The sequence below is a fragment of the Pleurodeles waltl genome, chromosome 7 (assembly GCF_031143425.1).
Source record: "Pleurodeles waltl isolate 20211129_DDA chromosome 7, aPleWal1.hap1.20221129, whole genome shotgun sequence".
Taxonomy (NCBI): Eukaryota; Metazoa; Chordata; class Amphibia; order Caudata; family Salamandridae; genus Pleurodeles; species Pleurodeles waltl.
This window is the reverse complement of record NC_090446.1, coordinates 1,138,723,392-1,138,743,838: the sequence shown is the minus strand read 5'-3', so window position 1 is coordinate 1,138,743,838 and position 20,447 is coordinate 1,138,723,392. Positions and strand designations below refer to the sequence as shown.

At 42.3% G+C, this 20,447-nt stretch overlaps 1 protein-coding gene across 3 annotated transcripts in view; it reads left to right on the top strand.

The window, feature by feature from the left end:
- FBF1 (Fas binding factor 1) overlaps positions 1-20,447 on the top strand; it is a 506,392-nt gene that overhangs the window by 435,493 nt on the left and 50,452 nt on the right. For all 3 annotated transcript variants that reach the window (XM_069200193.1, XM_069200194.1, XM_069200195.1), the window contains exons 27-29: positions 5,683-5,820; positions 5,906-6,026; positions 11,933-12,063. In XM_069200193.1, coding sequence (XP_069056294.1) covers positions 5,683-5,820; positions 5,906-6,026; positions 11,933-12,063 — 390 coding nt within the window. The remainder of the gene's footprint in view (positions 1-5,682; positions 5,821-5,905; positions 6,027-11,932; positions 12,064-20,447) is intronic.

Below are 20,447 nucleotides of genomic sequence, written 5' to 3'. Positions count from 1 at the left end.
CAAATGCAAAAGTCAAAACATCACCTTAAGGTACCCATACCCACAGTGCATGGGCAATGCACTATGGATAAATTGGTCAGAGATATTTGCCTACGCTTTTCCTTCTCCCACTCTCATCCCATACATGGGATGCAAATGTCCAAAACACTCATCTTAATGGTATCAAACTGGATGAAACAACCCTGGTACTCCATGATTCTGGAGATGTTCATCAGCCCTCCTCAGAAGCTGCCCCTGATGCCCGAACTTCTCATTCAGCATCATTGTCAACTCAAACACCAATACCCCAAACAGCTAAACCTAGGAATTTTGCACCTGAGGTCCTAGTATTGGGCTATCTCAGCCTCCCCAAAAAGTGAATGCTTATACTGCGTGAGGTGTGTAAACCCAGTACATGTGCATGCTATTCGGCCACATGGAAAAGATTTGTCTACTTTTGCATCTCAAACCAAATAGATCCATTTAAGGTCTCTATACAAGATCGTATTTCCTACTACCTTACGAAAGGCAGGCCAGACATACACCTCTGTACGCTTACACTTAGCCGCGGTTGTAGCATGTATACAATATGGGGATGTTTACACTTAGCCGCAGTTGTAGCATGTATGCAAAATGGGGAACATTCGCCTCTCTTCAAAATCCCCAAGTGAAGGCCTTCGTTGAGGTTCTTAAGAGTGATTCCACCTAAAATGCCCCCACATGTGGAATCTCAACATAGCCTTCACATGGTTCATACGTTCACACTTTGAACACCTCCAATTCTGTAACCTGCAGTTTCTGTGATTGATGGTAGCTTTCCTTATAACGATAGCCTTGCTCAGGCATATTAACGAGATTCAAACCCTAGCAATCCAGGACCTTTTCATCCCGGTCCACATTGACAATGTAGTCCTCAGGACCAACTCCAAATTTCTTCCTAACATAGACTCACCTTTCCACATTAGTCAGACCATTGAGCACTCTGTCTTCATTCCATAATCGGACTTTGTAGCAGAAAGGCCTTGCCCACTCTAGACATTAAAGGGGCACTCATGTACTATATTGACTTGACCAAATCCTTTCTTAAGATAAATAAACTTGTGGTAGTCTTTTCCAAACTCTACAAAGGACGTCCTATTTCAGTTATAATAGTTGTTGCTAGGTGGATCGTTAAATGGGTGCAGACCTGCTGTGCTTGGGCAAAGTGTGCACTTCCTGTCCCCCCGCCCACAAGGGGCACACTCCACCCACAAAATGAGTGCCACATTGGTTTTCTTGGGTAACATTTTGCTTACCAACATCTGCAAAGATGCCATCTGGTGTACTCCACAAATGGACATTAAACACTACAGTGTGGATATTGTTGTCTGTCAACAGGTGATGGTTGGCCAGACTGTATAAGAACTTTGTTCCCAATATGTGCATCATCTACCTGCAATCCACCGTTTTTGGGGGCGCTACTTTGTAGCATATTCAGAACATGTATATCTACAGCCACACATCCTACAAATGGAAAATGTCAATTTCCCCTTAAGCATCTGTTGGTAAAGTATAGTGCTGTAGATTCACATGCACCCACCTACCTCCATGGTACCGGGCAGTGATCACAAATTTCTAATCACTTTTTCTTTTACCATTCACAATACTCAGCACACATTATACTTGTCCTTGACACTTCACTCCATTTATACGACCTACACGCTGAACAGAAAACAACCTGAGGTGGAGCCTGTTTCTTCTTGTTTTGTGGATTGGGGGAGGAGTTTCTGCAGGTCTTGTTACTCGATGAGTTCTAAAAAAATTTAAAAAATCCCAGGCCACTAATGTCATCCTGGTGACGTGGGAGGAATACATACCCAGCCTTTGTGTTTTCTATGTAGTAATGGTACTTTCCTCATCTATGGGCCGATGATCATTTAATAAAGTAACAGTAATTTTCTCACTGTGTACTGTTCCATATATTTAATCTGAGCTCGCCGGTAATAATTGGTTATTTTAGGGACTAACCCCCTTTCTTCAGGGAATGGAGTCTGTAGCTCATCTACTTTGCTATCCTATGTTTCTTCCCATGCCCCTCCTCCAAAAAAGTATTCTACTATTTTCTAGGGTGTCTTTGGAGACTGAAGATGAGTTTTTGTGCAATGAGTCGCTATCTAGGCACAATGGTCATTTTGCTCACCCTTAGTCTACCTAGCCACGAAAGGCCCTCCATATACCAAGTTTATATATCTTCCTGGACCGCCTGTATTGGGTTGTTGTAGTTCACCTGTGCCATTCTATCTAATGATATCACTAACTCAAGGCCAAGATATTGAGTGCTGTCTTTAGACAATTGTAATTGAAATATGTCTTGAATCCAATTTGGTCAGCCTAGTTATGTGCTTATCTGAAGAGGTTTATACTTTTGGATATTTTTTTAAAGCCCAAATGTGGCCAAACTGTTCTAGGTTTTCTAGGACATTTAGAATGGAGATGATCAGATCAACCTAAGCCAACAAGTTGCCGTTTGCGTACATGCACATTTTGTGAACAACCTGCAAATTCTCACTCTTTTTATGACCTTGTTCTTTCTGGGCAGTGAGCTTTATGTGGACGGTGAGAAGCAACAGTCAGTGGCATCCATGTTTTGTGCCCCTCTGGGTTTGGATCACCCTTGAGGGCTCGCCATTGGTTATGACTTTGGCAAAGGGATCTCTGTAGCTACTGAACATCCATTATCAGAATTCAGGCAGAAGGCCAAAGGGTTTCATAGGTTATTCGAGGTAGGGCTTATGTATTCTATTTTTAGCGTTTTCAGCATTGCCTGACATAAGAACCAGTCTTTTTGGTTTTCTTTACATTATCAGTCATATGAAGAATATGTTTTGTGTTGTCGTGGCAATTTCTTCTGTAAATAAACCAGGCTTGGGCTGGGTCAATTATCCTGGGCTTTTAGGGGCTCAGGATAAATAATGGAATTCCAGTCAATAGGTTTACATCCACATTTAATAATGAAATGGATCTGCATGAGAAGCAGAGTTTTTGGGCCTTTCCCTGAGTTGGGGATAGCTATGATGGATGCCTCCCACATGCACTTTATGAGTGTGCAGCACCTAGGAAGGAAATAAACAATTGGATATGCTGAAACATTTCATAAAAGGTGAAGGTAAACTCATCTGGCCCAGGTACTTTGTTTTGTTGCAGCCTAGCATTAGCTGAATGGCATAGTTGACACGTTTTAGTCAAGAAAAATCTGTTGTAGAAACAAAGGAACAAAGGAGTGTGCTTCCACTAGTTAGTGGTAAAAAAGAGAGGTCCAAAGGAGAATCCAATTCTTATTGAATCCCTATTCTTAGTCAAAATGGCATGGTTTAAAAAACAGAAAACATTAACATGCCAGCAATATACCAAATCTTGACCTTGGTTACAACATGAGTATTGGTGTGGGCAGTGCCTAATTTGTTGTAGAAAGAGTGACTGCCAAAGCTCTGCTCAGAAGCCAGCAGCCTGTGTTATTAAATATCAGCGCTCCGAATACCAAAGCCAGTAGTCTTTACTACCAAACATTCCCTGCCTCTTTTTCCTGCAGGATCCTGCTTTCTCCTTTTGAGACGATTTTACCATCTTTCTCCTCCGCCGTCTTTTCAATCTTTGTGTTTTTCCTCTCTTACACTCAGTAAATATCTGATGCTAAGAAATAAGTGCCAGACCCCAAACATAACTGCCAGGGGCCCCCTCCAGCAACCACCACCACAAATGAAGCACTTGATGTCGGCGTACAGTTCCCATGCACACGTTTGATGTGCAAATTATAAAAAAAACAAGAGAAAAATATTTGCTTACAAATGTACAGCACATGCACGTTTTCTAGATGCATGTCGATTTTGGCAGCCTTACATAGGCAATCACACATTAGGATATAGATGATGAAAATCACCACAGGATCTGGGCCCCTGCAATTGTCCTGAAAAAAAGAGTATCTTAGAACTCCCACATTTGGTTGAGTCCGCTAGAGTGGTATCATCCTACTATTTTGTGGTGTTTTCCGAGGATGAAGCATGCCAGGGTATGTTGTGGATGAGTACAATTCTCAGATATCATTTTGTGATCCCTTAGGTTAGGACCTTGTCTACTTGTTGAAAAAACACCACAGTTCCTTTAGCACTCGAGCATTTTTGTGTGATTTCACAGCCTTTCATTGGCACCACAAAATCTTTCTCTGCCCATAGTTAGACAATTAGCTAATCAAGGCTCATATTTCTTAGAAGGTAATGTATGGTTTACAGAAAGCATTCAAATTATAAACGGTCAGAGGTGCAAGGAAAATGGCTAGCTGCTCTAGTTCTAGACCAAGAGATCCAACAGTTAATGGCAGTTCTTGTCACCAAGGCTTCAAAACGGTATTCTTCAGATGACAGACTGTTTTCTGAGATTGCTCAGTGAGCTAATTAATACCTGCCACTGATATATCATGTTACCCACAGGATAAAAGTTTGAATTCCAGCATGACCAATGCAATCTTTCTTCAAAGATCAGCGAATTGTTATTAAATTGGTTACTTGTATCAGCTCTTATTTACAGTTGTCTTAACTCCATCAAAAATAGCTTAAGGTACCTTAAACTGATAGGCAGACTGACTTCCTGTTTTTTAGGCTCCATGGTGTTGTGTGTCTGAAACCAGACTCTAAATTAGCACTCTGAAGAATGCCTGGAACAATGATGCTAAAGAACAAAGGCTGAAGACAAGTTGAATCTATTTCTAGCAGCCCGGCATGCATTCCATTGCTGGTGCCAGTGATGAGGAGGGTCTGCTTCTTGAATTGCCTTCCGCCAAACTGAGTTCTGAATAGATGCCTCTGTGTAAGGCTGAGATGCCCTCATAGACCAAGTAACAGTGCAAGGGAAAGGGTTAACCAGGGAGCAAGTGTAACAAACTAACTTACTAGAGGTTAGATTTTGGTATTCTATTTTATTCTTTGCAAATATCAAACTGAAAACCATTATGGCGTATTAAATATGGCTTGATTGGGATCCTAGTTCTCATTCATGTATGTCAACTTTGAACTCAAATACCGTCCAGGAAGAGGAATAGGAGTGCAGATAATCTTTGGTCTGCCCCGATAAAATCAACTGCCTAACACTGTGAAGCTTACCAGCCAGGAAAGTGTTTGAAATTAACTCTGACAATTAAAAAAGGTCATTTTATTTATGAGATCATTTTCAAATAAATACTTAATATATTGACAGGATAACATATTATAATGTTTATATATGCAAAGATGTTACCCATGATGGAGAAATCTGATTTAAGCTAAGTAACTCTTCTTAATGCATCTAAAGGCTTCAACCGTGCTGCATGTATTTTCGTTTGTGCTACAGTTTTGGTGTTATAACTGCCCCCCTTTACTGATGTTCATTCTGCACCATGCTATTCTTTTGCACTAACATCACCATTCAGTTGATATACAGCGTGTAGACAAGACGGGCATATTGGTTGATGTAGGCGCTGCCTTTGTTATTCTGTACCTGACCCCTTTGGTTAATGTTTAGTGAGAATCTCCACAGTAACCTTAACTTTTGCCCTGACTTTATTAGTGGATAGTAGATTTGTTTCCAATCCACAGGAAAGCAGAGAAGCACTAAAAGTTACAAGTTAATCCTTTTGAAGTATTGTTCTTTCTGGAATCTTGACTGCACTGACTAATTCTGTTCTCCTGTTCACAGTTGGCCTCCCAGAAGTATGAGGAAGGTGAGAAGGCACTGCTAGATGCCCAGCGTGTGGAGTCGGATCACCAATGTCGTCTACGGACCATCCACCAGCAGATGGAGCGACTGAGGATTCAGGAGCAGCACTTACATGAGGTGTGCACTTGAAGCAGGTATGGATCTCATTAGCAATCCTGAGTGTGAGGTTATTTTCTGATTCCTTCTTTCTCTCGTATTACAGGAACGGATAAACATGGCTCAGCACAGACGGCAATTGGAGCAACTTCGACGAGGGCTTCCAGCTAACCCAGCTCCTGTGCTCTTGATGGGAACTAAGGAGACCAGCCTCCCCAGAGTACACAGTATGTTTATTTTGTTCATTTTATATATTTATTTATAAACTGTGTGCAAAGCAAACCTGATTGTGTCAACATTCCACAGACCAAAAGGAATCAAAATGAGGGCAAGGGGAGATGGGACTAGCCAAACAGATGTTTTTGTGGTCTTGTGATTTGAATCAAGAGGACAAATGTCTTTATGTCTACAGGAAGATCATTCACGAACTGCCAGGCCCATTCTGGAAATCTTGGATATCCCTCACCTTTGAATTTCTATTTCACTACAACACTTGGCATGGATGAGTGTGAGACGTATGGGAAGGGAACAGAACCCATTCAAATAGAGGCTATGGATCTGATTTATTTGTGGGCAGACGACCCGCCGTCCTGCCGTGGGGAAAGAGTGGTTTACACTGTCCAAATGGTGGAGAGGCCGCCCACCCAATTTATAAGTGAGAACAAAGAAAACGGATATTTATAAAAACATTTCCAGGAACCTCTGATACAGTGGTCCCTTGCAATGCATACTACCCTGTGCTACAGGGCTGCGTAAGCAAGACTGAGCCCTGTAGCACACAGTAATTGTTCTTTCTTTACAAAAAGAGAATGTAAAAACAGGATTTTCTTTTTGTAAAGCCAAAATGTAATGCTCCCCTTGCCAGGGGGTTTTCTCCCCTGATAGGGGGAGCATTATAATGTTTTTACTGTTCCTTAACACCAGGTTTTACCTGGCAGTAAGAAACTGTGAAGGAAGACTAGATGTCCGCCCATCTAAATTGGGCGGGAGGACATGTAGCCATTTCTCCAACGGCCCTTACTCACCAGGGTCTTTGGAGAAGTTAGGCCACAGAGGAGGCAGAGTTGTCTTCGCCGTGGCCAAACTTAAGGCAGACAGACCACTATATTGGCGGGGAGAGAACTCCATCACTGATGCGATGGGGTACCCTCTCCTCTAATATATAAATCAAGCCCTATATTTTCACAGGTCTTTCCAAGAAGAGGCATCTCACATATTTACTTGACTTTTGGCCTGAGCTCTCTACCTGTTCGTCAAAACTATATGCAGAAATGGGAGGAGGATCTAGGATACCTATTGACAGAAGTGTGGTGGGAAGACATCTGAGCGTGGGCCCCAAAGGTTTCAATATGCATCCAACATAAAGAAAATGCATACAAAATCCTAACTTGTTGGTACTTGACCCCAGCTCGACTGAGGGCAATGTTAGGAAATGTGGATTTGTGGTGGCGGGGATGCCAGATGAGGGGCATCTTAATACATGTCTGGTGGACATGCTTCTGGGTCAAACCGTATTGGGCAGATCTCATGGCTATCATAAAGGCTGTGACAGTGCTGAAGCTACCATTAGACTTCAAAGCATTTCTCATAAGTTACCCTGAAGAGGATAGAGTGTTTTCCATGCATATGCAGTGGTCAAATTAATCTCAACGTTTCTGCAGGCAGAAATGGTAACACAGTCCTCCCTCCCCTCGTCTGCACACATGGTTTCCTATTTCTGTTTCCTTTTTGCGTTTTTTTTTTTGTCTTTGTGTGTGGGTTACACCATGTTGGTACTCAAGAGCTCTTGCTTAGTGAATACTTTATATATTTTCCGGCAAACATAAAAAGGTATCGGCCCTCATTATGACCCTGGCGGACGGTGGTATTTTGGAGAAAAGTACTGCCAACAGGCTGGCAGTACGCTCCCCCAAAATATGACATTGGCGGTTTGGCTCCTGACTGCCACGTAAACCACGCCGGCAGGAACTATCAGTGCCAGGGAATACCTTCCCTGGCACTGATAGGGTTCTCCACCGCGCCCCTCCCCTGAGTCCTCCCCCACCCTCCCCATCCCACTCCAGACCCCCCATGACATACACGCACATTCACGCACCAACATACACACGCATACACACACTAATACCCACATTCACCCACGCATGCATACATCTATTCACACACACATCCACACCCACTGACATACATAGAAGCACACACGCAACACAACATACACGCACACTCACCCGTTCATGCAAACACGCATTCCATATGCCACACACCCGCATGCACGCACAAAGAAACATACACCCACCCCCACACACACACACACACAACACCCTTGAGTCCCCCTCCTCTTTCAGAGCACCCGATTTACCTGCTTGCAGGGGGTCCTCCGGCAGGAGACGGGATGTGGCGCTGCTGCCAGCATCAGAGTCCGCCAGCATCAGAGTCCGCCAGCAGAACACCGCCAAGCCGTATCATGGGTCACGATACAGTCTGCGGCGGTCTACTGGCGTGGAGCAGCTGCTGGCAGCAGTGTCACCTTACTGCCGTCCGCCTCCATGGCCGCAGCCGGAATTCTGCCAGCCTTCTGGCAGCATTACGGCTACGGTCATAATATGGCGGACGGTAGGTAGCCGCGGTGACGATGTTTTTGCGGTCATTACCGCCATTGACATAATGAGGGCCATAGTTTGGAAGAATTAGCATTTTGTAACACAGTTAAAACAGATTCTCTGGTTGAAACACGCAACTCAAGCTATAGGGGCAGTCAAACAAATATGTGAGTGCCAAGTCATGCAGGCATTTAAGTCAGGCATAATAGATTGAAGTTGCTCTGTTTACCAACTAGGATCCATTGAAATCTTTTAATTAAAGAGGCTTTCAGTCTTCTCAAGTACCAGCATTTTGAACTGCCTGCCCATGTCTGATTATATAGGTTTGCAGGGCAGTATAGACAACACTACAATGTTTCGATTTTGAGCATACTTACCATAATTATGTGGCACTCCCTGTGCAGAAAGGTGAGTGTGCTGTTAAGCTCAAAGTTAACAAAAAAAAAAGCCCCTTTACATGGCAGTTTTATCTATGCCCCGTCCAAAAGAATACAGCATTTAATTACTTCGTTTGGAAACTCAAGCAGCAAATTTCAAGAGGTGTGATAACTCGAGTCAGCTATTGGACAACGAGGAGCAGGAGAAGAAACCTCATTTTTGGGTCGTTAAACTTTAAATCATTTTGAAACATCAGTCAGGTCATGTTTCTCTACCACAGTTCCACACCTCTCCTGTGTCCAACAATGTGTTGTCTATGAAAGAATGGAAAAGTATGCCAGGAGAATGAAAAATGTTCACCACGTTTCAAGTAGATGTTAAAAAAGTGGGGTGACAAAGGAGATACCTGTGGTAGTCCATCATCTACTTTTACTGGTTAAGAAAGACACAATGCCAGCCTCACCCTTTGTTCTGAAAGACCAGGAAAGCAAGAAACAGTCAAGCTCCACGCCTTATATGTATGCCCTATGTGGTCCACTAGAACACCAATGGTTTTTGTGCCAAAATGCAATTGAGGATGGGATGAGAATGGAATCTGCTTGTGTCCAGAACAGAAACCCTATTTCAAGAAGGTGGAAGAAAGATTTTGTTTTCTTTTTTCATCACCTGAAGTTTCTGACCACAACTGTTTTCAGAATCTTAGATGGCCATTGGAAACATGCTGTGGGCCAGTAGTTAGAACAGAGGACGCAGTGGATTAAAAAAAAAAAAAGAACTTTCGGAAACTTACTAGTATCAAGTAACCTCATTGATGGCCTCCTCACATTTGTTTTTTATTATAGAAGGTAGGATATCATCAAGGGACAAAGGCCCTTAAGGGGAGTTAAATAACTGAGTTATGTGTACCAGTTTAATTTATTTAAACATAACAAATATTGTTATTGGTTTCCTTAATGTAGACACAACTGTGGGAAACTACTCTTTCTTTAACCTCCTCTGTAACTCCAGTTGATTGTGTAGGGAACAAATGTATTGCATGTATCAAGATGAGTGATCCACAAGTAGCCAGTAAACTGAGTTTATGGATAATCTAGAAAAGTGCTTCAGCCACATTTAAGGGAATCTTGATACTTTACTCAACATAATCTCTATAATCTCTCTTAGTTTAGAAAACGACCTATATTTAAAAAATAGATAAATAAATAGATAACACATTTTGCCTTTATCTACTAACAAACACTTCCCATTCTACTTTTCCATCTTTTCCTTTTCTGGGTGGTCTCTTTTGAGCCAATCTAGGGCAGGATCAAAACATGAGCGATCCATTTAGGACTAAGAACCTGATTTAGATATTGGCAGACAGGATAATATTGGCGGACTGGTTACTCCATCACAACGGTGACGGATATCCCGCCCGCTAACATCTAAATCCCGTTGGATATCATGGTATTTAGGTTTGGCAGATGGGATAGACATCACCGTTGTGAGGGAGTAACCCGTCCACCTATATCTAAATCAGGCCCTGAGTCTTCAACAGGCTAATTAGGTCTCAGTAACCTACAAGTGCTTTGGAAGTCGGCCACATGTGAGAGCGTTCACTTATGTTGGTTCATTTAAAAATATCAGCGGACACACATTTCACCTTAGGCACTGCTCTTCAGTTGACATTTAAATATAACTGCCAAACCACTTTAGTCTTTATTTGTACAGTTTAATAGTTTAACTTGATGATCTGCTCACACTACTCAGTTTAAAGCCTCCAAATTAGAAGCTTTGTGTATAAGACAAGATCATGTACATGACAAAATATTCTTTGCCACTGACTGATTACTTATTAGTCTGAATTCCTAACCAGCTTTGAGAAACTCCAAAAATCTAGATTAGGATTCAATTTTCAGGGAACACTATTTCTGTTCTTATTTGATGCTGTAATCTTGTACAACTTCCCTTAAGGAAAAAGTGCCATGAGTGGTGTTGCACAGTGGGGACACATTGCATTGGAGCCCAGGACAGAACCCAGTGAAATGCATGTATGGAATATTAAAGAGAGATAACCTACCTGTCCCCAAACATATCATGCCCACTCCATGGAAGGTCTGGGTAGCATCTCACTCCCTCTACCTCCAGTTAAATATGTGATCTTTTTTTCTGGAGAATAACCTTTCAAATGATAGTCCGACAGGTTTAAAGTGCTTCTTAATGGAAAGGATTCTTCATTATGCAGTTGAAATGGTATTTTCTTGGGGTGGCTTCAGATCCTCAGATAGAAATAACCTGTTTCTAAGGTAGTCAATTATTTTTATGTAGCTTAAAATGCTATACTTTTGCCATTTCTAAGCACTCTAAGTAGCAGATGCCCTTACACTCCAATTTATGGTGCTACCGTAGCCACCTTGAATGAGAGGAAGGCTGAATCGTTTTGCTAGGATTCAAACTTACGACTTCAGAACAGCTCACAGGCTTAACACCAGACACTCACTAAACTTCATGTGTGATACTTCTCCCTGACTTAATAAAAGGTCTTTACTTATTGCCCATATTTAAGGTGATTGAATTCGATTTTTTTGAACTGAATTCTGGGACTGGAATGAATAACTCAAGTGACAAAATGTTACCTATCAGGATTATTAAGCAATTGTTAGGCTGAGACAAAGGTGCATTTGAGTAGTACACATTTCTTGACTACCTTGCAGTATGGAGTCCCTAGTCCATCTACCCTTTAGTGGATCTCAGCCCACTTGGGTCATGTATGCTAAGTACAGAAGCCAAGTAATATATGCCATTGTTCAGAGTTTAACTGATCTAAGAACCCCCCTTTATGTCAGGTATAAGGATTCTACCTTGTCCTTTGTAAGCACCAGGGGAGAGGTTAAAGTTGCTAAACTATAGTCTCCTACAGTGGCAGGACCGGGCAGCCAAGTGTACACACTTATGCCAGTGCCCATAACCTGCTGTCTCACAGTGAGATGTCAAATCTGTACATTTCTGTTAACTGTTCTCCTCTCCACACACATCTGTTTTGCAGCTGTGCTGACACACATTTCCATTCCCTAAACTTTTCCTTACCAATTTTAATGGGATACCATATAACCATGTCCATATTTGTCTGTGGATAGTTACTTATCTCATTTTCTCTCCTCTCCCTGCTTCTTTTCTAGATTTCCCTCAGTCTGTCGTTGGTTCTGTCCAGCTGAAGCCTTTGCCCTCTGTTGGTGCATCAGATGATGCAGCAATCGCGTCCTCTGGATTCCATGCCAAGTTGGCCCTCCTCAAGTATACAGCTGCCCGGGTAATATATGACAATGAGCACAAGTGTTAGACTCTCTCTCTCCTGAATTATTTAGATGTCAGGAAGGTACAGGTTGACGTATGTGACTCCCACAATAAGGGTATGGCAAGGTTGTCTTACTTTGTCGCTCTCACTGTAAGTGGATGACAGAAGCTGTGTGGCTGGCAGTATTATAGTGATTAGTTGTTGTGTGTTTGGCATTATGTGTGTGCAGGTCAGAAGAGTATAGAAGAACTGCAGGATGGCACCAGAGACATACCTTTCTGAAATATTAGGATTATATGGTGGTAAGTTATATCTATGGGTGGATGTTGTCCTCAGACATGTAGTTGTCAGGTTAAGATTTTCTGACACAGAGGCAGGAATTTATCTTACTCTGCTACCCCTGCAGTGTGTGGCTGCCAAGGTTATGCATATATAGCAGAAGTGCAGTTGAGAGTTGGACTTTGGCGTTCCTGAAGTAAGTGACTAGAAAGCAATGCAAATAAGGCAAAGCTGCCGGTGAGTGTTGTGCTCTGGAACACCTAAAACAAGTGGCTAAAAAGGTAAGCATATATGGTAGAGCAGCTGGTGAGTATTGGACTCTGGCACCCCTAAGTTGAGCTGAATATTGGACTGACAATCCTGAAAAATGTATCTTTAAAGGTAAGCTTGTAGGACAAAGCAAAAGATGAGTGTTTTATTCTGTCAACACTGAACTAAAATCAATAGAAAACTAAACATGTACAACAGCTGCAGGATAGTTTTGGCCACCTCTACTACTGAAATGTATGGCTGTCAGAGTTAAAGTGCAGAGGAAAGCATTGTGTATTTGTCGGACTCTAGCACAATTGAAGTATGTAACTAACTGTCTGTAAAAGTGTATGTAAAGCAGTGGTTTGGAAGTCCTGAAGTATGTGGATGCCAGATTACGGCATAGCTAAGGATGGACACAACTTAGAGACTCGGCTGAACTGATTTTGAGGATGATATTGATGCTTCAGAGATACCAAGATATAAGAGGTAGGTAGAATCTATAATTCTGTTTCAGGGGGTCTCCATCGATGATCATAAGCATGGAATAGTTCCACCCATGTGTAGGGGGATCCCAGAGCAATTCTTTTAAAGTTACATCTACTTTGCCTTACTTCAGAAAGGCCAGGAAAATGTATGTGACAGGCATGTTGATGTTTTGCAGCCTTAAAACACGCTATATTGCCAATGTTTATTGAACTTCTTTAATACTTGGAAGGGAAAAGGATCCTAGTCTTAAAAACCACAGCAGCAAAAATGAAAAGTGATCTTTTAAAAACATCCTTGACAAATGCTTTTTACTTCTTTTTAAAGTAAACTAAGGAATGCAAAGCAATGTAGCTCATATAAGCTGCAGCACTAAAACAATGAAAAGGGGACAGTGCACTTTTAATAGCCTTCTGACCTCCAGTGTCCCATCATGCCCTGTAGGTTTACTCAGTTCTTTTTTCCTGCTCCTGCTGACAGTATTCTGGAGTAGAGCTCTCCACAAATATTTCAGTCTTAGGTTTTCTAAAGCTGATTCACTCAAAGGCCTTAAGGGCGTAGAGTATTTTTAGATAATTTCCTGACAGGATAATTATCTAATTGTTTCCAAAATGCCATCCCTTTTTGTGAACTACTCAGACTGCAGCAAAAAAATGGCAAAAACAGACCAACACAGGATCTGAAATTGTTTGCCAGACTCATGACCCCTAAAACGTGTCGCCACTGCAAGACCCTCTACAGGCTCATTTTGAGAGAGATAGAGAAGATTTGCATCTATGGCCAAGTGGAGCACCGCAGACGGCAAGATTCCCTGACTGGTGAGGCTTCTGAAGGCCGAGGAGAGACTGCACCCTCTAGCAGTGCCCCAAAATCACTGTCTGAGAACTCCTGCAGGGACAGATCCAAAAAGAAAAAATCTGGAGTAAGACATCACTCCCGTTCGACAGCGAGGACTTTGATGTCAAAAAGAGGTGTACTGCACCTACTTGCTCGCCTTCCAAGAGCTGGGCTGGCCTGAAGAACACTAATGATGTTGAGGAGAATACCTTTGATATCAATGGGGAACTTTGATGTTGAGGCACCATACCACGTCAAGAACTTCGTTGTTGAGACATGGTTTGACATTAAGACGATCATACAACTGCCGTGACCAAGACAGCGGAGTGGCCTTCAAGGATGAAAGTGCACAGATTTCCTTCAGAGTCTGATTCAGAGTACTTTATGGCCTACTCACCATACTAGCCCACTTCTCAAGTGACCATTCCGGATCCGCAAGCACCACTTTGAGTTCCAACAAAATCTACTCCACCTTCCCAGTGCTCTCCTCATCCTTCTCCTCCTCAACCAGCGATTCCAGCAGTACCTCCATTGCCAATTTTGCAAGTCTCTCCTCCACCACAGCCTACTGAGCCAGTGATACATACACCAAGGCACCTCAGATATCGCTCCTGTCACACCGGACCTCACACATAGGTGTAGGTCAAGTTCAGGAATGAGTTCTCACCGTCAACTTCGTTCAAGGTCTCAGACTTTGAGCCATTTTATCAAAGGTAAACAGCTAGACCACCACTCCCTTTGGTTCCAGGCCTTAGAACCAATGATGGAGCTTTTGTGAACACGCCTCCATCATGCCTGCAAAAGAAATACAGACCACCGGATCAAGATCCATCCATCCTTTCTTTGCACAGATCCAGTTCTAGACTTGGTCATTGATCCAGCAGCTCAAAAACGTCATTCCACGGTGCCATCTTTCTACAGTACCTCCTGATAAGGTGAGCAAGAAAATGGATTGAGTGGGCAGAAAGGTCTGCAAAACCTCTGCAGTTTCTATAAAAGCTGCTAGTGCATCTCCTCTCCTAGGACTCTATTACAGGTCTCTTTGCGACTGCATTTAACAATTCATGAATGATTTTCCCACAGATAAGCATCAGGGTTTCCAAGATATTGTTAATGAAGGCATGATGATGTCAAACCAAGTTACAAGTGCTGCAGCAGATTCCCGAACTCTAGCAGCATATTGTCATGGCCTGGCTCTTCGGTATTCTGCTTGACTGAGAGACACAGGCTTGAAACCCAAAGCCCAAAATTGAATTCTCAAACTGCTGTTTTCTTTTATCACCTTGTTTGGATATCATGCTGACGATGAAATATGTAGGACGAAGTCCGAACTTGACACTCTCAAAGCTGTTGGATTGGAAAAAAGGAGAGAATATAGGAGACATTCCTATAGGCTCTATGAACACCACTATTTCAACTAGAGAGTTCAAACCCCTCGTTGGTCTATAGGACAGCAGCAACAACAATCATCTCAGCCACACAGATATCAACAACAGCATTGTCTGCCAAGAGACAGAGGACAGCAATCATCTGCCCAAGCCACTAAAACAACAGGTGGCAAACAGTGAGTCATCTCTTCTGTCTCTTCCGTTGCCTGCTTCAGTAGGGTGAAGCATAACATCTTTCCTGCAAGAGTGGCAAATGATAACCACTGACAAATTGGTTCTGAATATTGGAGAGCGTAGATACTGCTTCAGATTCAAGTGTCTACCACCACCTATTATACCAAAGAAAGTTCTCTTTTCCAATAATCAACTGCATCAAGAGGTGTCCATCCTTTGCAGAAACAAGTTGGAAATAGTCCCCACACACCTGAAAGGAGGGGGAATTTATTCCTGTTATTTTCTAGTGAAGATGAAGGGAACCAATAATGAATACTGACCCATTTTGAACCTAAAAAAAGTGAACAAATGGGTTTGCAAAGAAAAATTCTGGATGTTGCCTTTTCATCAGATCTCACCTCAACTCCATCAAGGGAACTTCCTATGCTCGATAAACCTGCAAGGTGCCTATTTTCACATCCCAGTAACCAAAAAATATTGAACATTCTTGTGGTTCATTATAACAAAAGACCACTGACAATGCAAGATCCTTACCTTCGGTCTCAAGACTGCCCTGCAAACTTTCTCCAAATGCATGGCAATTGTAGGAGCCCACCCCCAGAAAATCAGAATCTTCCTCTATCCGTACCTAGTTGGTTGGCTCATCAAGCTATCTTCAGCAATAAAGCCAACATTACTACCTAACTGTCATGACTCTCAATCAACTAGGTCTGCCTGTGAATCATTACAAATCCATCTCAACACCTGTTCAATCCCTGCATTACCTGGGTGCAGTTCTAGACACAGTATGCACAAAAGCGTGTCCTTTGGAAGAGAGATGATTATCTGTCCTTCAGAAGTGTTGCAATCTGAAGAAAAGATCCCATCCAACAGTGAGACAAGTTTCTTCCCTCCTGGGGTTAATGGCCTTGACCACCTTCCTAGTCCTGCATGCATGTCTTTTCATGCGGCCCCTCCAACAATGTATGGAATATCAATCAGAGCAGACCTCAGGAAGATGTGGTTCTGGCCACACATGCGAAACAATCGCTCAAATGGTGGTGCCTCTCAGAGAATTTCCCCAAAGGTATGTATTTCCACCAAGACATTCTGGCCTAAACCATAATGATGGGTGATTCCTTAACTGGTTGGAGTGCTCATATGGCCTGTGTAGATTGAAAGCTTGTGGTGTCTAAAGGAACAGACGTACCACATCAACCCTTTTGAAATGAGGGCAGTAGGTGTAGTCCGGAAGGTTTTTCTCCCATCGTTCAGAACAGACTCTCTCCTTGTTCAGGCAGACAATACAACAACACTGCATTATCTGAAGAAGCAGGTAGGAACTAGATCCAGGCCATTGTCCCTGGAAGCTGAAACAATCCGGATGTAGCTCATCGCTAGGGATCTCAAGATTACACCGGTCCATCTTCTGAGAATCTAGACTGCTCAGGCAGACACTCTCAGTAGTCATTCGAGAAATTATGAGTGGGATCGAAATGACGCTGTACCTACCAACATCTTGTGGGATTGGGGTTTTACTCAATTTGCAGACGGGAAAACAAAAAATGCCCAGACTTTGCCTCAAAGTTCTACCAGTCGGGCATACTGGGGAATGCCCTATGGATCGACTGGTCAGGCAAATTTCCTTCCTTCCTCCAATTCCCCTACTGCTGGCAGTGATCATCAAGTTCTCACATCCGAATGCCAGAATGATTCTCATTGCTCCAGAGTGACCACAACACTGATGGTACACGGATCTCCTTTACCTCTTGGTCCACACAAGAAGCTACCATGCAGACTAGAACTTCTTCAGACGTTTGGAGGCCAGGTTCAACATCCTAACCTTCCCTCTTTGAACCTGGCTGCATGGCTCCTGAACTCATAAAATATGTCCACCTAAGGCCATATTTTATGCCTTAGGAATGCATTTATGTACTAAGAGAATGTATTTATGTACTAAGAGAAGTCAAGAGACCATCTACTAGGACTTCCTATTCCTTCAAATGGAAGAGGTTCTGCATCTGGTGTCCTCAGAATAATGTCAGTCCTCTTTAAATTTCTCCTCAATTAGAGAACATCTTGCAGCAACCAAAGCTTCTCTAAAATGTCCTTCATAAAGGTCCTTTTCACGATGCCTGTCATCAAACATTTTCTGTAAGGCATTAAGAAGATATATCCTCCCCTCAGGAGACATTCTTCTCATGGAGGAGAATGCCCTCTCTCACCTGATGTCTCCTTTCTTCAAACCCATTCATAAGGCTTCTCGCCAACACCTCTCTTGGAAGGCCTCCTTGGTACTCATTTCTTTAGTTTGCAGAGTTTGCGTGGTACAGGCTCTGTGTTCACATGAATCCTATTCAGTATTCCATAGCAACAGGTGTAGTAGTGATGAGGACCTATCCTAAATTTGTACCTAAGGTAGTCTCAGATTTCCATGTCAATCGGACTATTACTTCACCTACATTTTTTCAGAACACCTCTTCTGCACAGAGATCTCTCCACACCCTTGATGTATGAAGGATTTTGAAATTCTATCTAGATAGGACTAAACAACTCTGTCAACTATGGTCCTCTACGGACAGCATATGCCACTTCCAAACAATCCTTATCTAGATGGATTGTCTCCTCCATAATCCTTTGTTATAAAAAAAGAAACAAAACCCTATGCAGTAAACCTAGAGCCCACTCCACCCGGGGTACATCAGGTACTGCTGTTTTGCTTAGGGACATTCCAATTGCTGAGATTTGCAACGCTGCAACTTGGAGATCAGTTCACACCTTTATGAGACACTATTGTCTTGATTTGGACGCTAAGACTGATGCTCGAGTAGGATGAGCATCTCTAAAGAATTTGTTTGCTTAATTTTACTGTTTCGTTTTTTATCTCTTCCTTCACGGAATCTTTGATGGATAAGCGTGCAGATCTGTTCAGAACTTATGATTATCAACGGAGGTCCCCTGAGAGAGACTTTAAAAAGAAGTATAAAGGTGTTTGTGAAAGATTTTTTTTTTAAATCACTTTTCATTCTTACTTCAGTGATTTTTAAGGGCATGACACATTTTTCCTTTTGAATTTTAACATATTTCAATAAACCTTGGCCATATAGCCTGTTTTGACACTGCAAACATTTAACATGTCTGTCACATATGTTTTTTCTGGCCTTTCTGAAGTAAGACAAAGTAGATGTGACTTTACAAGAACTGCCTTGGGATTGCCGCACTTGGACGGGACTGTTCAGTACTTATGATTTCAGTGAAGATTCCCCTGAAAGAGAACTAGGATTATAGGTAAGAAACCATTCCAAAGGGCTCTCATCAATAGTCATAAGCACTGAATAGTCCCGCCCACGTGCAGGATCCTGGAGTTCTTTTAAAAGTTATACATATATGTATGTATGTATGTCTAACGTTGTACGGTAGTACAGTACATACATGAATGATGCCTATACGACAATGCTACAGATAGCCAAATTTAATTTAATTTTAATTTTTATAAAGAAGCCAAATACATACATTTTTGTCACTGAAAGCAAAATGACCATCGAAAATGTTTTACAAACCTTTTCTAAAAAAGGAAAGGGAATGTGTGACATTGTTAGCCAATAGGCTGCAATGTAAAGCATAATAGAGGAAAACTGGCACTGTGTCTTTAAGAACCTCACAATACATCCTGCACCCCATCATGACTCATAGGTGACAGGTCAGTTCATATTTCCGGGTCCTGGAGACAGGATCCCGGAGGTCACTGAGCTCTGCTTTTTTTAACTTAAAATTATTGGAAAATCTTTCCAAAATCTTTCTTTTGATAGTCGCTCACTCTATATTTTCTTGTCAAAATGCCTTCACTTTTTTTTAAGTACCCTTCTTGTGGGGAGAAAGAAGCCCTGTCAGATCCACATGCTGTATTGTCTGTATTCAGAGACCTGTTCCACTGTTAAAAATTCTCCAGAAGGACCCTCAAGGACAAAGAAAAGATCAGGCTGCATGGCCTCCAAGAGAGAAGGCAAGAAATGGCAGCTGGGTCATCACAAGGCCTTGGGGAAGTTCATCCTTCTACCTTAGCCCCCTCCTGTCGCTCCAAGAACTCCCAGGGAGGGAGTTCCAGGATGAAACACCACCAGAAGAAGAGGAGACGCTTCCGATTGAAGTTGACAAGCTTTACGTCAAGAACAGAAAAGCTACTGGTGTGTTCTTCATCAACAGGTACACTGTCAAAGATGCTGTTGAGGCACTCTTGAAGTTCACTATCGAAGCACTCTTCGACTTCAAAGTTGACGTTGAAAGCACATCGACCCTCAAAAAGCATAACATTTGCCATCAGAGCACTCAATGTCGAAGCATATTTCAACACTGTCGTTACCAACAAAGCCATCTACCACAGAATCTAGACCTTGCCCCACATCTAGAGCAAGATCTCAAATATAACAAAAATCTCATATATAACAAAAAGATCACACCTGAGATCTAGCTTTGAAGCACACCATCACCGAGGAGATTGATGTCAGGTTATTTCTCTTCAGGCACACCACCTAATACAATATCACAAATGCCTCCTACGGCTCCTGTAAGATCCATGAGCAGCCGACAACTGACACCTTTGCCATCTAGATCTCCACAAAGATCTAGAAGTACAAGATGGCATCATCACTCTAGACCTAGGTCTAGGAGAACTTTAAAAAAACTGGTCAGTGTCCCAGTGTTCCAGAGGATCATGTAGGAGATCGTAATCTCTACACAGGCTATCTCCAACCTAGACTTTTGCTACTTGTTCTTCGGTCTGAGATTATTCACCTACTCTGACAGATACAAGAGTCTCTCCTGTAGATAATCTGCTGACCTTTAACAATGTATGTATATGAAGAGCAGCAAAATTAAACATCTACATACCTATTCCTACTATATCTGCCTCTATTTTTGAAACCCTGCAGTAAGACCCTCAATTCCTCTAGTCCCTGGCATACTGGAACCTGTGATGCATCTATTCCTCACACCTGCACCAGTACAACC